The 17,640-nt window shown below is 39.4% G+C and overlaps 1 protein-coding gene across 2 annotated transcripts in view; it reads right to left on the bottom strand.

Moving 5' to 3' along the window:
• The window catches only part of BARD1 (BRCA1 associated RING domain 1), a 74,430-nt gene that overhangs the window by 17,272 nt on the left and 39,518 nt on the right, over positions 1-17,640 (bottom strand). For both annotated transcript variants that reach the window (XM_066281172.1, XM_066281173.1), the window contains one exon: positions 6,430-6,535. In XM_066281172.1, coding sequence (XP_066137269.1) covers positions 6,430-6,535 — 106 coding nt within the window. The remainder of the gene's footprint in view (positions 1-6,429; positions 6,536-17,640) is intronic.

The following is a 17,640-nucleotide window of genomic DNA, read 5'->3' as shown; positions in this document are numbered from 1 at the left end:
CTTTTCCTATCACAGCTTTTAAATCTGAATAAAAAAATAGAAACTGGCAACAATATCTCTAGTTAAGAAATGCTATTTAAAAAAAAATAAGGCAAAATGGAAGGAGCCTGGATTGGGGTGTGAACACAGTGCAATGCACAGGCAATGTGTGATAGGATGTACACCCAGAACGTGTGTAATTTTGTTAACCAATGTCACCCCAATAGATTCAATAATAAAACTATTAGAAGTAAATAAAGCAAACAGCAGCCAAAGCCACAAGGAGCAAGGGTCGGGGGGGTGGCTGGGAGACATCTGGTTTGAAAAAGCAGAGGTGTAAGAACCACGAGGTTCCAAAGACATCCAAGACATCCCAAGGGGTTCAATACTCTGATTTTACAGCAATCAGATACCATGTACACCAGGAGTAGGCAACCTTTTTATACCTACCGCCCACTTTTGTATCTCTATTAGTAGTAAAATTTTCTAACCGCCCACTGCTTCCACAGTAATGGTGATTTATAAAGTAAGGAACTTTACTTTATAAAATTTATAAAGCAGAGTTACAGCAAGTTAAAGCATATAATAATAATTACTTACCAAGTACTTTATGTCAGATTTTTGCTAAGTTTGGCAGAATAAATCTTTACAAAACAACTTACTATAATTAAATCTTTTTATTTATACTTTGGTTGCTCTGCTACCGCTCACCATGAAAGTTGGAATGCCCACTAGTGGGTGTTAAGGACCAAGTTGACTACTACTAATATACACTGACATTAAACTCTTATTTAAAGGATAATTTGATATGGAATGCTTTCTTAAATTATTTTTAATAAGTATCAAATATAGAGTTTAAAAATTATGAAAAGAGGAAAAAGGACAAACGAGCTGCTCAAAGGGATCATGGGCAGAGAAGTCACAAAGTAAACATGGCAAGCAGCTTTTCTTAAGTCTTCAAACTTAAAAACTTCTCAAGTTAAAAGATTATTTCCAACAACCATTAAGCTTTACTTGGAACAACAAAATTTCTAAACAGGAAGAAGAGGAGCGCAAATCCACCCACTCATCCCCTCTGCCCTTCTGCACGTTGTTCCTTGAAGCACCTTGCAGATGGCTTAACAGTCACTGATCTGAAGGACCTGACTCGGCTTGTGCGTGTTTCCGGGGCAAGCTGATAGCATGAATGACCCTCCAGTAGTCACATTCAACGTTCAACATATACTTATTGATCATCCACTATTTGCCAGACACTGATCTCCATGCTGGGGTACTACGGCAAGCTAAAGAGGCAAGGGCCTGGCCTCACATAGCTTCTATTCTAGTTGGAGAAGAAAAATCAACAAAATAAAAATGTCAGGTGCCAAAGCAAGGTCAGGGGAAGAAGCACTGGCAGGGCTAGTTAATATACTGCAGTAGAGATATATCCTGGGAGGGCTACAATGGAGCAGGACCTGCGAAGAGCAAGGAGTCACAGGGACATCTGGTTCCCTAAGTTTGCTCTGGCAGGGACAAGAGTTAGTGCTAAAGACCTGAAATGAGGCATGTTTGCTGGCTTCAAAATACAGCAAGACAGCCCAGGTGGCAGAAAAAGATTGCACAAAGGGCAGTCAGGTAGTGACTGGAGGAATGCAGATCCCATAGCTTAGATTTTAAAATGCACATAAAAAACCTCCATTTCCACTTAGAGAATGTTATCATTCATTGTCTTTTTGTTATTCAAGCATATACCATTAAAAGAGTAAATAATAATATTCACTGGTCACAGCCATGTGACATGTAGAAAGTAAAGGTTTGCTACATTTAATAAAAACAATAGTAATTGGATAGGTGAACTAGGAGTATAATCATTTTGCTCTTTTCTGAAGGGAATTAACATCTTCAGACTCCAAGAATACCATAAAAATATCTTTATTTTATGACACATTTAAAATAATCTTTCTCCAGCTTTTACATAAAAGGAATGTTGGCAAATGGTAATTTAGTTATGCTATGTTCTGCCAGAAAAGTTCAAGTTCAAATGAATAAAATAAGTGCCAATTTATAGTTGTTAAGTATGCCGAGACTGAATGAGTACTGACCTAGGATTTAAATAATCTGTGTTCTATCCGATCCATTCAAAAAAAATTTTTTTTATGGCTGATTAACCCTAGGCAAATCACAATCTTTCTAGGTCTTAACTTTCTCCTTGCTAAAATGAGGAAATTAACCTAATTTCTCGGTTGTCTTTCTATTCATTACCACTGAACTTACTAGACAAGAAGTCTTCTCTAATGGTTCTACAGTGTGTCCATAAAGTCATGGTGCACTTTTGACCGGTCACAGGAAAGCAACAAAAGATGACAGAAATGTGAAATCTGCACCAAATAAAAGGAAAACCCTGCCCTGGCCGGTTGGCTCAGAGGCAAAGCGTTGGCCTGGCGTGCAGGAGTCCCGGGTTCGATTCCCGGCCAGGGCACACAGGAGAAGCACCCATCTGCTTCTCCACCCCTCCCACTCTCCTTCCTCTATGTCTCTCTCTTCCCATCCCGCAGCCAAGGCTCCATTGGAACAAAATTGGCCCAGGCACTAGGGATGGCTCTATGGCCTCTGCCTCAGGCACTAGAATGGCTCTGGTTCCAACAGAGCAACTCCCCAGATGGGCGGAGCATCGCCCCCTGGTGGGCATGCTGGGTGGATTATGGACACACTGTACATGTCAATATACCCCTTTCTCTTATTTCCCCCTTGTGAGCACTTGCTAAATATCGTGAGTTCACCATCCACCTCTCTCTATCCTCCTTATCCTCCCCATCCCATGCCACCACCGCCACAACCTGCATTTCCAGTCCTGACCATAGCACACCCAGGCTGCACCACAACAGCCTCCTAACCAGTCTTCAGTCTCGTCCCACTCCTACCTAACTTCTGCACGGTCCCGTTCTATTAAAAACACACGAGAGTGGCCCAGCAACCAGGGAAATAAGGTCTACACTGCTCCTTAGGGATTTCAAGGCCTTTTACAACCTGATCCCAACGCAGCTCTTCACTGTTAATGTCCTCTGACACACACTTTACGGTCCTCACACTAAGCTCTAGTTTCTCAGACTTCCAGGGTCCTGTATGCTTCCTTGTCTCCAAGCAGCTGTTCCCAATACGGGACTGCCATCCTCACTTTGTATACCTGACTGCAGTGAGCAATGTGGTTGTCACTTAAAATCCATTCTTCACTTCCTACACATTTTGAGAACCCCAATTTTGTTCAGACACCACTCTTCAAGGACAGAGCGTATCTTTAACCATGAACCATGATGTATTTCCAAACCAAGTGTGTGAGGGGCGGGGCCTGGGAAGCTGGAAAATAAGGGTACGTTGGCCGGGAAGGGCAAGGAGGGGCGGAGGACTGGGAGATGCCGTTTCCAATGGAGAATGGAGAATGGTTAGTTTTGTCCCGGGAGAGATGCGCAGTTGGAGTCGCATGGACTTGGGACCAGACTAGGTCAGCGGGCGAGGTTTGATTGACTAGTCCTATAAGGCCAGTCTTGGTTGAATATTCTGAGAGGCAGGCTCAAAGTGGGGACAGGTCCAGGTGCCGGACGCAGGGAAGCTGGGGCTGCAGGCGGGGTTAGCCTTAAGATCTCTGATCCAGCCTCTCAAGAGTCAGAGACTGGACAGAAAACGAAAGTTGTACCAATCCGTGGATCTCCTTCATTCACTCACTTTCTTCATTAGGCCTTTAGTGTTCCCTTCCCATTGCTTTATTGATAACTGGTCATGTAGAGGAAGGCTATTGTTGATAATTATTTATATAGATTAATTTACCTGGAAACCTTACTGACCTCCAATAATTGTCCATTCCTAAATTTGGACTTAAAATACAAATAAAATTTTCTGTGCATTTAAAAAAAACAAAAACAAAAAACCAAGCATGTGACCAGTTCTGACCAGTGAAATGTAAGGGAAGTCGACTGGAAGGCTTCTGGGAAGGGTTTTCATCCTTCTTTTAACTCTGGACACTCCCATCTGAAACTGTGGCAATCACTCTATAACCCATAGGAGGAGATTAGTGAGGACAGAGCTGAGGATGGCAAAGGGGAAAGACAGTAAACTTGGGGCTTTGGTGCACGTTAACTGCTGAACTCACCAAGTGAAAAGCTATCCTATGTTGGGATTATCTTTGTATAAGATATACAATGTCTTTAAGCATTTGTGTGAAAGTTTTGTTATTTGCAGCTAATAACATTATTTTTTTTAAACATTAAGATATAACTGACATATAACATTATATGTATTAGATTCAGGTACATAACATGACTTGACATATGTATATGTTGTAAAATGATCACCACAGTAAATGTAGTTAATAGTTAACATCTACCACCATACACCATTATAAAACTTTTTTTCTTGTGATGAGAACGTTTAAGATCTACTCTCTTAGCAACTTTTAACTCGTTCTCTGTATCCTAGAGCTCAGGATTTTTTTGTTTGTTTTGTTTGGTTGGGTGGGGGCTGCCTTTAGATTTCATAATAAGTGAGATCATACAGTATTTGTTTTTCTCTATTTCACTTAGCATGATGCCCTCAATGTCCATCCATGTTGTCACAAACGGCAAGCTTTCGTTTGTTTTCATGGCTGAAAATTATTCCATTCCACATAGGGAAGCATACGTGTATGCATATGTATATATTTTTCTTTACTTAATACATTTATCCAACAATGGACATTTAAGTTGCTTCCACATCGTGGCTATCATAACACTGCAAGGAACATAGAGTTGCTTGTATCTTTTCAAGTAAGTGTTCTGTTTCCTTCAGATAAATACCCAGAAGTGGAATCATACGGTAGTTTTATTTTTAATTTTTAAAAAACAACCACACTATTTTTCCATAGTGGCTTCACTAATTTACATTTTGACCAACAGTACATAAGGGTTCCCTTTTCTCTAACACTTATTTCTTGTCTTTTTAATAATAGCCATTCTAACAGGTATGATTCTCATTTTGGTTTTGATTTGCATTTTCCAATGATGAGTCCACACTGAGCATCTTCTCATATACCTATTGACCATGTGTATTCCTCTTTGAAAAAAAATCAGATTCTCTGCCTGTGTTTTAATTATACTGTTTTCCTGTTACTGAGTTGTAGGAATTCTTTATAGCAACAGCATTCTATTAGATACCTCACTAAAGCCTTCCCTTTGAAGGCTTCCCAGAGGTCTTAGGTATGTTCTCTGTGACCTTCTCTGCAGACAGTCCCTAATTGCTCCGAAGTTACCTTCTTTCTTCTCTAGGATTCTACTGTACATTTGTATGGCTTTCTAGCATAAATGTATTACGTGTGTGATACATTTTTTACACCTATATTCCCCACTAAACTGTAGGCTCTGAAAGAATAGGCATTCTTTACACTTTATCTCTGACTTGCATCTCTCTAAGCTAGACTCAAATGGGCAACTGTCTAGTCAATGTTTTCATTTGATGTCATATAAGGCATCAAACTGGCAAACAATTTCCTTCTCTACAGCAACAAATGGTACCATCATCTACTCCACTGCTACACTCATATCAACTCTATTCTTCCCCCACACCTCATTGATAATCCATCAGAAAATTGTGTTGGCGTTAACTCAAACATATATACTAACCCTCATTACTTCTCACCCTCTCCACTATTACCTTAATTCAGGTCTTCACGGCATCCATACCCCTCACCATGAACAGCCCTACATAATCTCCTTGCTTCCATTCTTGCCCCACCCAGTCTCTCTATTACAAAGCAGCTACAATGAACTTTCTAAAGTATAAATTATCATTCCTTTGCTTTAAATCCTTTAAGTAGTTTTTCTTTAGACACTCACTAGTTCCCAGTAATAACAACCTTCTCTCTAACTTCAAGTATGACCAGCTCATCCACTCAGAGGTCTATACACTTGCTGTACCTTCTGCCGGGACACTTGCCCTCTGGATATAAACCTGTTGCCTCCTCTCCTTGTGCAGGTATCAAATCAAATCGCAGTTCCTTAAAGGCTCTCCTCAGTGACCCTTATTAAATGCAGTGTTTGTTCCGGAGCCCACCACTTCCAGTAAACAACACTCCACAGAACTTCTTCACAGCACTCATTAATAAGTTCCTGGGATTCATTTACTTATAGTATATTAGCTTACACGCTTACAATCTGTTTCCTATCTCTCACTAGTAGGTAAGCTCGTTGAGAATAAGAATTCTAGCAGTCCCATTTATTGCATACAAGTGCTGCCTAAAATACAGAGCAGGGGGGTAAACAAATACTTGTTGATACATTTATCCCTATTACTTCTTCAAACTCACAATACCTAATATACAAGAAGTGATCAATAATTGTTCAGTGAATGAAAACAGTTTGCTAACTGGAAATTTTTCCATTATGCTCCTTTTATAACCAATTTCAATAAAAGTTATAAATTCTCCAAGGTGAAACCCATACTTACTACTGAGCAATGGCTAGCTGATGATTCATTCTTCTCTGGTAGCAGCAACAGCGATTTCATAGTGTCACTGTCTGCACAATCCACAGGTCGCAGACCAAATATGTTACTGGTAAAATAAGTAGAGATTGGTTTAAGTAAATAAAATATGTGACTTGATTCTTAACTAAATGGGTGCACTAGCAAAACAGTTTTTCAACTTCCTTAATGATACATTAGTTTTACTAAAATAAATGACTCAGAATTCATATAAAGCATAAGGATCAAGTATCAGCAGCTGCTGAATTCAATGGAAAAAGAGGTGAAGTTTTAATGTGATACCAGACCATTACGGGGTTATTTTCAATTGAATACAGCACACTGTTCCAGATTATTTTGTTCATAACTCTGTATTCTTCTATGTTCATATTCACACCTTAAAATACAGCTTTATAATCATTAATCACTATGTGTGAGATGCTTTCAAATGCAAATAAAAATCATTTACTATAGCAATTACAAGCTCTATAATGTATATAAACAAATTCAAAAATTAGATAATTTCACAGGATAGGTAGTTGCGTCCAGTAGAAAAATGACTAATGCCACATGATAAACAATTTAATAAGTAAAGTAGTGAACAGGACACTTTTTATATTTAACTTTAATATGTATGTAAATAATCTGTAATAATCAGTCATCACAGAACAAACTGGAAGGGTTCAAGAGAAAAAGGTGACACAGACTTCTTACCATGTACTACTTCTCAAATTCCAAGAATTACGGTGGAGGAGACTTGAGAGACACAGTGGGACTCTGTTCTTTCACAGTTTTGAAAACAGAGACAACGTTCCAATGACTTGAGGTCACATTTTCCTTGTCCGTTATAGTAAGACTCGTTATTCCCCAGCAGTATTCTTTCATTTATGAGTAAACTCTAAAAACTATGTAACTTCTGTCTACTATCCCACTTTCTTACATATGGTTTCAAAATTATTTAATATACTACACTATGGCAGAAAGTTTTCTAAAATGAGCAATTCTTTTATAACCTTTTATGGTTTTTAAGATTATGGTATATCCATATAATGGTGATTGAAGTTCACATGAAAATACAATGTTAGACAGAATATAAAATGATAAACACAGTACAGTACCGGTCTTTACAATTGTATTGATGTGTAGAAAAGAGCTGGAAGGAAACAGAGTGAAACATTAGGGGAGAGGAGGAGGTAGGTGTCACCTCTGATGGGGCATGGAAGATACCGATGAGAGACACAGAGAGAAGAGACAGAAGTAGTTAGTAGGGTTAGAACAAGGTCTCCAATGACCTTGGAGACAGCAATACTAATAGCAGAGTAGGAAAAGAAAACTAGTGGATTAAAAAAAAATGAACCACAGTAAATGTTTCCCTAATAACTGCTAATTCATAATTCATGAGTATCAGGCTCTGTCACCTTTCTTACTGGGACAGAGCTGGGTAAACACCGCTAAATTTGTCTTCTCAGATTCCCCTTTATGCCCACATCCAGTAATGTGTAACCTCTCTCTGGCAAGTCTTTTTTCAAACAAGTTATACTACAATCGTGTTTCAGCTTTCTGATTTACAACGAAGTGACAAGAGTCACTGCCCTGGAATTTGGGTCCTCATAAATTCCCATATAGTTAGAGCAAACAATCTCAGCTTATTTCAGAGGTAGCTGATCTCATCACTGTACTTGATACTTCTCAATTTTATTCCCTAAATTATTATGCCCACATACCAAATACACAGTCTCTTCACAAACATACTCTGTAAGTATGACAATCAAAAAATAGATATAAGAGTTAAAAAACCAATATTCTATGTCTTAACCCACCAAGTGCAAAAATGAATAAAAACAACAAAAGTCACACTATATGACAGCAAAAATATCACTGCACACATAAGGACTTTTTAACAGAGACAAGTATAGAATTTACACTTTAAAGAAATAAAATTTAAGAGCCCAATTATGTACACTTTAATGCATAATAACTGTTGCAAACTTACTTTATACAAATACAAATCAAGTCCATTCTAACAACATGAAAAAAATGTTAATGGAAGTACTACCCAAAGTACCACAACCATCCACTAGCTAGTGAGAACTTAAACCAAAAACTAACAAATAAAAAAAATGGCCTTGTAAATGCCTTTACTGTCTAAAGAACTGCTTCGAAAAGTGTCTAGTAGAATTCTAATTTACATTTACAGCCTTACTACACAAAGCTTACTGTCTCATCTGGCCTTTAAACATGTGTTTCCTCTACTTAGATTAAGGCGGGTTTTTGCTTATACACAATTCACTAGGCCCTTAGCCCTCTTGCATTGCTAATGAACTGGAGAACGGCACATTATAAAAGCTGCAGTTTGAAAGATAATCGGTTACCTCAGCCCTGCATCATGGGAGATGGAGCCTATTAAATCCTGTCACGCATCTGCTGTGTAGTGCACCACTGAAATTTGGAATTACACACAGGATTTTAAGTGGCACCTTCAAAAACCCAAAACATTTTACAACGGCATGGATGGACCTGGAGATTATTATGCTAAGTGAAATAAGCCAGGTAGAGAAATACAAGTACAATATAATTACACTCACATGTGGAATCTAATTAACAAAATAAACTAACAAACAGAGACAGACTCACAGATACAGAGAACAGACTGACAGCTGTCAGAGGGGATGGGGTTGGGGGCTGGGATTAAGGTGAAGGGATTAAGAAAAGAGAAAAATTTATAGACACAGAAAGTGTGGGGATTGCAGGAGGGAAAGGGGTCAGGGGAGGTGAAGGAAGATAGAGGGTAGATGATAAGTTAGAGGACTGTACATCTGAAACCTGTACAGTCTTATTAACCAATGTCACTCCAATAAAGTAAATAAAAATTTTTAAAGAAAAACAGCCAAAGCAAGAAATGACAGGGCATATGTAAGATTTCTCCTTCATTATGGGAGCACAAAAGAAAGTCACAATTTTTCCCCCTATAATGACATATTTTAATGGACTAACACTTTGCTTATAGACTTTATGTAAAATATCAGTTTAAAATGTACATGACTTATCTTTATTCTTTTTTAAAAAACAGGTAATATGCCTGACCTGTGGTGGCACAGTGGATAAAGTGTCGACCTGGAATGCTGAGGTCGCCGGTTCGAAACCCTGGGCTTGCCTGGTCAAGGCACATATGGGAGTTGATGCTTCCGGCTCCTCCCTCCTTCTCTCTCTCTGTCTCTCTCTCCTCTCTCTCCCTTTCTGTCTCTCTCTCCTCTTTAAAAATGAATAAAAAATAAAAAATAAAATAAAATAAAAAATAAAAAACAGGTAATACATGGGGGAAAGTTACATGTCACAAGCACAAGAGACTATCAATGTGACTATTGATTGAAGGCAGTAATAAACCTGTTATTCTCCATTACCACATAGGGAAGAGTTTTTTAATTGAATTTATTGTGGTGACACTAGTTAAAAAAATCATACAGGCATCAGGTGCCTGATTCCACAAACACCTCTGTGCACTGGACTGTGTGGCCACCCTGCCCCCCCAGGTCAAGTCTCGTCTGTTAGTTCTGTTGCACACCACAGATACAAGTTAAACATCAACAACTTCCTTAGAGTGGGTTACCAAGGGACCTTATAAAATGATTTTTTTCTAAATGTTCTTAAACTTAGCATATTACTATTTTCTGACCTACTTTAACCTAAAGCCTTAATATGTAAACTATGTATTTTGGAGAAATACCTAAGACTTGGAAAATACTGTCCCTGACTGTAATCTTCCTGAGGATAAGTACACATTCAACAGGTAAGTAAAACTGATAAAGAATAAACCAAGTACAAGTAATGAAGTGAAATATGACACGGAGCCCAGAGAAGGTAAACAATACACACTAGCAAACAAACAGCCTTGAACCCACAGGACTGGAAACTGGAATTGAGTGGATCAACACGAAGGGCCTGTGGAAGGAGTGACCAACATGATTGTTGAAAGAATGGAATTACTGGAAGAAAGCCTTCTATCACAGCTAGAGTCGAATCCCTGTGTGCTCACGTGTAGGAACTAAATACAATATAGAAGACTGACGGAATAATCAGGCATCAACCAATGGCATTAGAGACAAAGACAGCATATAGCTGGGAAAGTGGAAAGGCACAAGCGTCTACCAGTGAAACTCTATGGGCCAGTGCAACACCAATATAATGAAGGCTATGGTCAGAACACAGAAAAACATCAGCATCTTCACTGCAATTTCCATGTAGTGCATGACAGTATTAACAATATGTACCACTTTTGACAGCTGAGTTCTCTTAATGTCCTATCAAAGAAAGCCTCTTCTATCTTATAACTCAGTGAATCCCAAGTGATAACACAGATGATACGCTTTATCTATACTAAATCCTAAAAACTGGCCTGACCTGTGGTAGCACAGTGGATAAAGCGTCGACCTGGAAATGCTGAGGTCGCCGGTTCGAAACCCTGGGCTTGCCTGGTCAAGGCACATATGGGAGTTGATGCTTCCAGCTCCCCCAACTCTAAAATGAATAAAAAAAAAATTTAAATCCTAAAAATTGTCTTTTTCTGATTGTTGAAACATTTTACATAATCACTACCCAAGATGATATCTTTTCGATTCTGAATTTATTTTCTGTCCCTTCACAACCTAGTACATTGGCAAAGGTTACCATTTTACTCTAATGTATTCTTGCTCTATTCCTTTAGCTGTGATTTGCCATCATAATTTGGAAAATATATTTCATATGAAACTTAATGATATGACTGAAGATTTTAAACTTAATTTAAAATCTTGGCAGAAGATCCAAGAGTTCCTCCGTTATTGCTTTTTTTTCAAGTGACAGGAGGGGAGATAGAGAGACACACTCTCACGTGCACCTCAACTGGGATATATCCGGCAACCCCATCTGCAGCCCATGCTCAAATCAACCAAGCTATCCTCAGCGCCCAGACCAAAGTTCAAGGGCCAAAGCTCAAACCAATGGAGCCAGTGCCTGCGGGAGGGGAAGAGAGGGAGAGAGGGAAGAGAAAGGGAAGGGAAAAGAAGCGATGGTCGCTTCTCATGTGTGTCCTGACCGAGAATCGAACCCAGAACATCCTTACACCAGGCCCACGCTTTATCCATTAGCCCAGTGGTCGGCAAACTCATTAGTCAACAGAGTCAAATATCAACAGTACAATGACTGAAGTTTCTTTTGAGAGCTAAATTTTTTAAACTTAAAACTATATAGGTAGGCCCTAGCTGGATGGCTCAGTGGTAGAGCGTCAGCCTGGCGTGGCGTGCAGGAGTCCCAGGTTCGATTCCTGGCCAGGGCACACAGGAGAAGCGCCCATCTGCTTCTCCACCCCTCCCCCTCTCCTTCCTCTCTGTCTCTCTCTTCCTCTCCCGCAGCCAAGGCTCCATTGGAGCAAAGTTGGCCCGGGTGCTGAGGATGGCTCTGTGGCCTCTGCCTCAGGTGCTAGAATGGCTCTGGTTGCAACAGAGCCACGCCCCAGATGGGCAGAGCATCGCCCCCTGGTGGGCATGCCGGGTGGATCCCAGTCAGGCGCATGCAGGAGTCTGTCTGACTGCCTCCCCATTTCCAACTTCAGAAAATACAAAAAAAAAAAAAAAAAACCAAACAAAAAAAAACTATATAGTTTTTTCCTTATCGAGGTAGCACCTGCATGTGGTATTTTGTGGAAGAGCCACATTCAAGGAGTCAAAGAGCCGCATGTGGCTTGCGAGCCTCAGTTTGCCGACCAGGGCACTAGCCAATCGGCCAGGGTCAGTTACTGCTTTTTGCTATTAAAAGCTACTACGAAATACTTGAGGATCACTGCTACTGATGCAAATTAATAGATTCTATGTAAAATAGGCTGTATATGATAATATACATATACAATACCAGGACTAGCAATAATCATTTAATTATTACTTTTACTTAGCACAGAATGAGTCTATGTAGTAGATACACATGAGGGGAAGTTGCAAATATCACATGGTAATCAGCTTGGCAAATATTCATTCAACAAGTACCTCTAAGAACACTTTTTCGTCACTAAAGAACCGACGGGATAAAAGGCAGTTTCTGCTCTCAGAGTTCAGAGGGACAAACACAGGGAAGCAAACAGGAAGGACTTAAAAGTGTGGCAAAGGCCCTGAAGCGAGCCAGTGTGGCAATCTAGAACACCAAAAAAGGAAGAGAGAGAGAGAGAAGAGCAAGGAAGACAGAAAAAGAAAAGAGGGAGAGACAGAGAAAGAGAGAGAGAAGGTGCAGGGGAACGGGGTGTTATGCGAGTACGCTGTGAGTGGAGTAAGAACAAAAGGGTGCTGGTGGAGCTGGACTGGATCCTGAGGACAAGCAGCCTTGAACAGCGAGCTCCTAAATGGCTGTCCGCAGGAGGGATGGCGAGGGATGGCGACGGTACAGCACGGTAGTTAAGGGCTGGGGTCACAGACTCGGAGGGCCTGGATTTAGACTCCAGCTCCGCCACTCAACAGTTGTGTGAATTCAGAAGAGGTACTTAACCTATTGTGCCTGTTTTCTCATGTATAAAATGGGAACAGTAATATAACCTACTTTATAAGACTGTGGTAAGGACCAAATAAATTCATAAAACAGCACCTAGTAGACAGTGAAAGTTCAATGACTGCTAGCTGTTAATAATAGATTTGCATTTTTGGAAAACATACAGAATGAAGATAAGGAACGTAAGTTGTATCTGTAGTACTGACTCGTATCTTCATTTCCCCAGCTTTATAATATACTTCATGCATGCTCTATAATGATAATTTGGAGGTTAACCAAGAAAAAATATAGAAGCCTGTTGTCTTAACAACATTAAAATAGAAAGAGATACTCATTTTTCTGTATGGTACAAATCTATAGACAAACAGTAGTACTAGATGACCCTGAAGATACTTTTCTTCACTAGGATTCTTTTTGATCACTAAACCTGATGAAAAAGAAATACTTATCAAATGATTAAACTACAGTGTTTAACAATTTACGCCAAAAGGGAGTTCAGAATATAGTATCACCTTTTAATGTCTTTTCCCCTCAAGAATGACAAATAGGACCTGCCTACGCCTGTGCCTGTGATGAGTTACACCACTATTACAGGGGAGGGAGGGAGGGATGGGCAAATCTCAACTGGTACTCGGCACACACAGACCCATTAATCCCAAAACCACATATGCAAAAAGGCATTTTTACTAATGCTAAACCTCTCACACCTGACAGGAGCCAGTCCATGAATGAAATCCTTATGAGTGACCATGAAATTACAAGCACATAGGTTCTAATTTTCAAGTCACTTGGCTTTCTGTGAAGCAAAGAAAAGCACAGAAATTCAAAAGTGCAACATGTTTTTTTAAAGCCATAAAACATAAATTATCTCTGTTGTAGGAGATTAATATTTTAAAAATTAGGTAAGGCAACGGAAAGAACCAATGGTCCATATAATATTCTCTAATTAAGAATTCTACATCCTTCCAAGGAAACTCTGCTAATGGCAGAGCAAGTATCGAAAGCAAAACTAAATATCTAAAAAAAAGAAAAGCATATGATCATTTCCATGCACTCAGAATAGTTCTGATGGGACTGGAAGAGCTCTTGTCTCGGGGTCCACTGAGGACACGGGTGGAAAGAAGGCAGTGGGGCACAAGCTCAGCCATGATGTTTTGAACAGTTATCAACAGAAATATTCTCAGGCAACAAAGAAGTATAGAAGATCTGGACCTTTTTCTCATTATCTGAGATTAAAATAGAAGTAATTTCCCTCTTGGGTAATGGACTCTTATTTTAGCTCGCTAGAGGTACATCTCATTAAAACACAAGTTCAGAGTTAAATGAATTAAAATTAAATTGAAATGCAAGATGCACTTTAAAAATGCCAAAGTTTACATAGCAGAAGTTCAAAGCACATAATCAACTTTTCTATGTAAAATGCGATTTAAAAAAACAAACAGAAAGGTGTTAGAAAAATTAAATCAAAGCAAAAGATAAAAGTCTCAAGTAGATATATGACCTTCTATTGTATACCTATTTCCTCCATAATCATAATGATTTAGGGCCCAAAAACCTGGCAGTAGGAAAAGTCATAGTTGAAGATCATAGCTTCTATGGGAAAAAAATAGGGTTGGGAGACTTCACTGGTGAACCTATGAAAGGTCCAGATTTTTTAAATTAAAGAATGAAGATGGCAAATAAAGAGTACCGGTATTTTAAATTAACGCTCTCTGTGGCTAATTCCTAGTTATCCTGCTTTGCTTCAAAGGTTTCAAGATTTCCCTTCCCCAGTATTCAGTAAGATGCTTTTAGATTCTCTTGGCTTTGCAGTAGATAATGTTCCTTTCTTTCTTTGTATGCCTGGCCTTCCATAATCATTCCATGCCTAATTAAATTACTGAGTTGTTGACTCTCCCCCCTCCCTGGGCTACAAAATGGCTCTCAGTTATATTTACATCTTATAAATTACTACTGAGAAGACAGCTGTTGAGCCTTCTTCCAACATTTAAAGTCACGTGGTCTTAGCACCATTCATGACAACTTAATAACAAAACCTAACAGAACATAAAACTTTCTAACAGGAATCCCCGAGCCCTTTCTTTTGTCTAAACACATCAAAGAGTAACTCTAAGGTTGGATTTTCTTTGTCTCAGGTTTTCTTCTCTCACCCAAAGCTAAGTTACAAAAATCTTTATTTCCTCTCGACAAGTCTGCTTTACCCTCAATTAAAATAATTCAAATAAAATTCTACACTAGCAGAAAAGGTGTAGGGTCAATCAAAATACATCAAATGTTGAGTAAGAAGGAATCTATATTTGGGTGACACCATAGGTCTTTAATGAAACATGCTTTAATAGAAAGTCCATTAACAACCACCACTTCCTTATGTCTCTGGTACAATGGAGATGATGCTGGCCTAACAGCCTATTTTAGCTTACAGGGCCCTGGGTATGTAGACACCAAGTACTTTTTAGAATTCAGCCCAAAGCAATTGTCACAACATTGAAGGCATGAAGCTTTATGGGTCTGAATACTGACATACAAGTGGGAACTATACTAGGGATGGCATTCCTCACAGACCCTGTCTGTCTCACTGGTGTACCCTGTGCTAAGCATCTCTAAGATGATATTCCTGGTCATCCTCCTAAAAAGCTCAGCTTCAGAAACAACTGCAAAATAGGCACATTTTTATGTATATATAGAGAGAGACTATGTAAGGATAAATTTAATAGCATCACAAAAATCCACCTGGTTTTTAGTACCTGTAGCCTAGTATTAATACATTAGCATTTCATAGTGATAATTACTTGTAACACAATTGGAGAGTTCTCCAAATACTACATAATATGCAAGTTATCAAAATACATGAATGATATATCAGGTGGAGGTCATCCTAATACCTTAAAAAAGCTATGAGTATAATTTTAATGTCAAAATCTGAAGGCAAAAAAATTAAAGATAAAACCACAAATCATTCTAACTTATGATTATGGATGTAAAAGTCTTAACAAAACCCTAACAAACTTAATGTAAAGTATTTGTTTAAGAATAACACACACGCCTGACTTGTGGTAGCACAGTGGATAAAGCACTGACCCGGAAGACTGAAGTCGCCGGTTCGAAACCCCGAGCTTGCCCGGTCAAGGTACATACAAGAAGCAACAACTATGAATTGACACTTTCTGCTCCACCCTCTGCCTTTCTCTCTCTCTATCCTCTCTTTAAAATCAATAAATAAAATCTTAACCAAAAAAAGGAAAAAATAACACACTATACCAAGTTAAGTTTGTCCCAGGAGTGCAACATGTATTTTGTTTTGTTTTTCTTCTTTTCTAAGTGAGAGAAGGGAAGATAGAGAAACAAGGCTCCCATATGTACCCGGACCGGGATCCACCTGACAACGCCCGTCTGGGGCTGATGGTATGCCCATCTGAGCCATGCCCGCAACCGAGCTACTTTTGGCACCTGGAGAGGACTCCACAGAGCCAGCCTCAGTGCCCAGGGCCTATACACTCGAATCAATACAGCCATGACTGCGGGAGAGGAGGGGAGGGAGAGAGAGAGAGAGAGAGAGAGAGAGAGAACGGGGAGCAGAAGGAGTAGGGAAGCAAATGGTTGCTTCTCCTGTGTGCCCTGACCAGGAATCGAACCCAGGACATCCACATGCTGGGCTGATACTCTACTACTGAGCCAACCAGCCAGGGCCACAACATGGTTTAATATTTAAAAATTTATCAATGACATCAATAGGCAAAAAGTCTATCATCATCTCAGTATAAGGTGAGAATTATTTAATAAAATAAAACAGTCTTCTTATAAAATAATAAAATAACGGGAAGAAAGATCTTTGTTTTTAATATTGATTTAATAGTAACAGTAGGTTTACAGTCAATAAGATGAATAATGAGAATAAAAGAACCATGCCAAGAGTCTAGTCCTAGTTATTGAGAAGAGTTCCACCAACAGTAAGAGATATAATGAGCAGAGAAAAAAGAAAACAAGCTTGCCACATCAGACTCCAGATCCTGAGATATTATTGGCTTAAAAGGAATAAAAACTTCAGGGGAAAAAAGAAGAGTAATTAGAACCCCATGGACTCCCCACGCCTCTCACTGCCCAAGCTCCCCCTAGAAACAGAGGAAAGCACGGGAATGAACTTCATCTACTCTCACCTGTCAGCAGTTAACTCGAGAAAAACAATTATTAGGACAATGGTAGAAGACCTAAAAGTGCCACGGCTATAGGAATTACTTTGAGTAGCCATGATCTCACCAAAGGTAATATATTACGGATGCCCAACTGGGCAAATGCCAGTGAACACACATCACTTACTCTAACATCTGCCAGGAGCCAGTTCTACCACCTTCATAAAGGCGCTGCTTATGGAAACCTGGTTTTAGATATAACTTCACATTGACAGTGAAATTGGGAGCAGAAAGAGACATATTCCTATTTCATCTCATCTGTCTTCTCATGCATTCACACACCTACTAATTCACTCTACAAATACGTGGGGTACAGACTATGTCCGTCGCTTGGCAGGGCCTGGGAGAGCTGGCACAATCCCTGGCACAGAGACCGTACAACCCAATGAGAAGATATTAAGAGCAACAGCGCCTCTACGTAAGTCCTGTGCCTGAGAGGAAACACCGCATACAGACAAGGGAATCAGGGGGACAGCCAAAAGGAAATGATACCTAAGATAAA

This window comes from Saccopteryx bilineata, chromosome 5, assembly GCF_036850765.1.
Source record: "Saccopteryx bilineata isolate mSacBil1 chromosome 5, mSacBil1_pri_phased_curated, whole genome shotgun sequence".
In the NCBI taxonomy this organism is placed as follows: domain Eukaryota; kingdom Metazoa; phylum Chordata; class Mammalia; order Chiroptera; family Emballonuridae; genus Saccopteryx; species Saccopteryx bilineata.
This window is presented reverse-complemented; position numbering and strand designations above follow the sequence as displayed.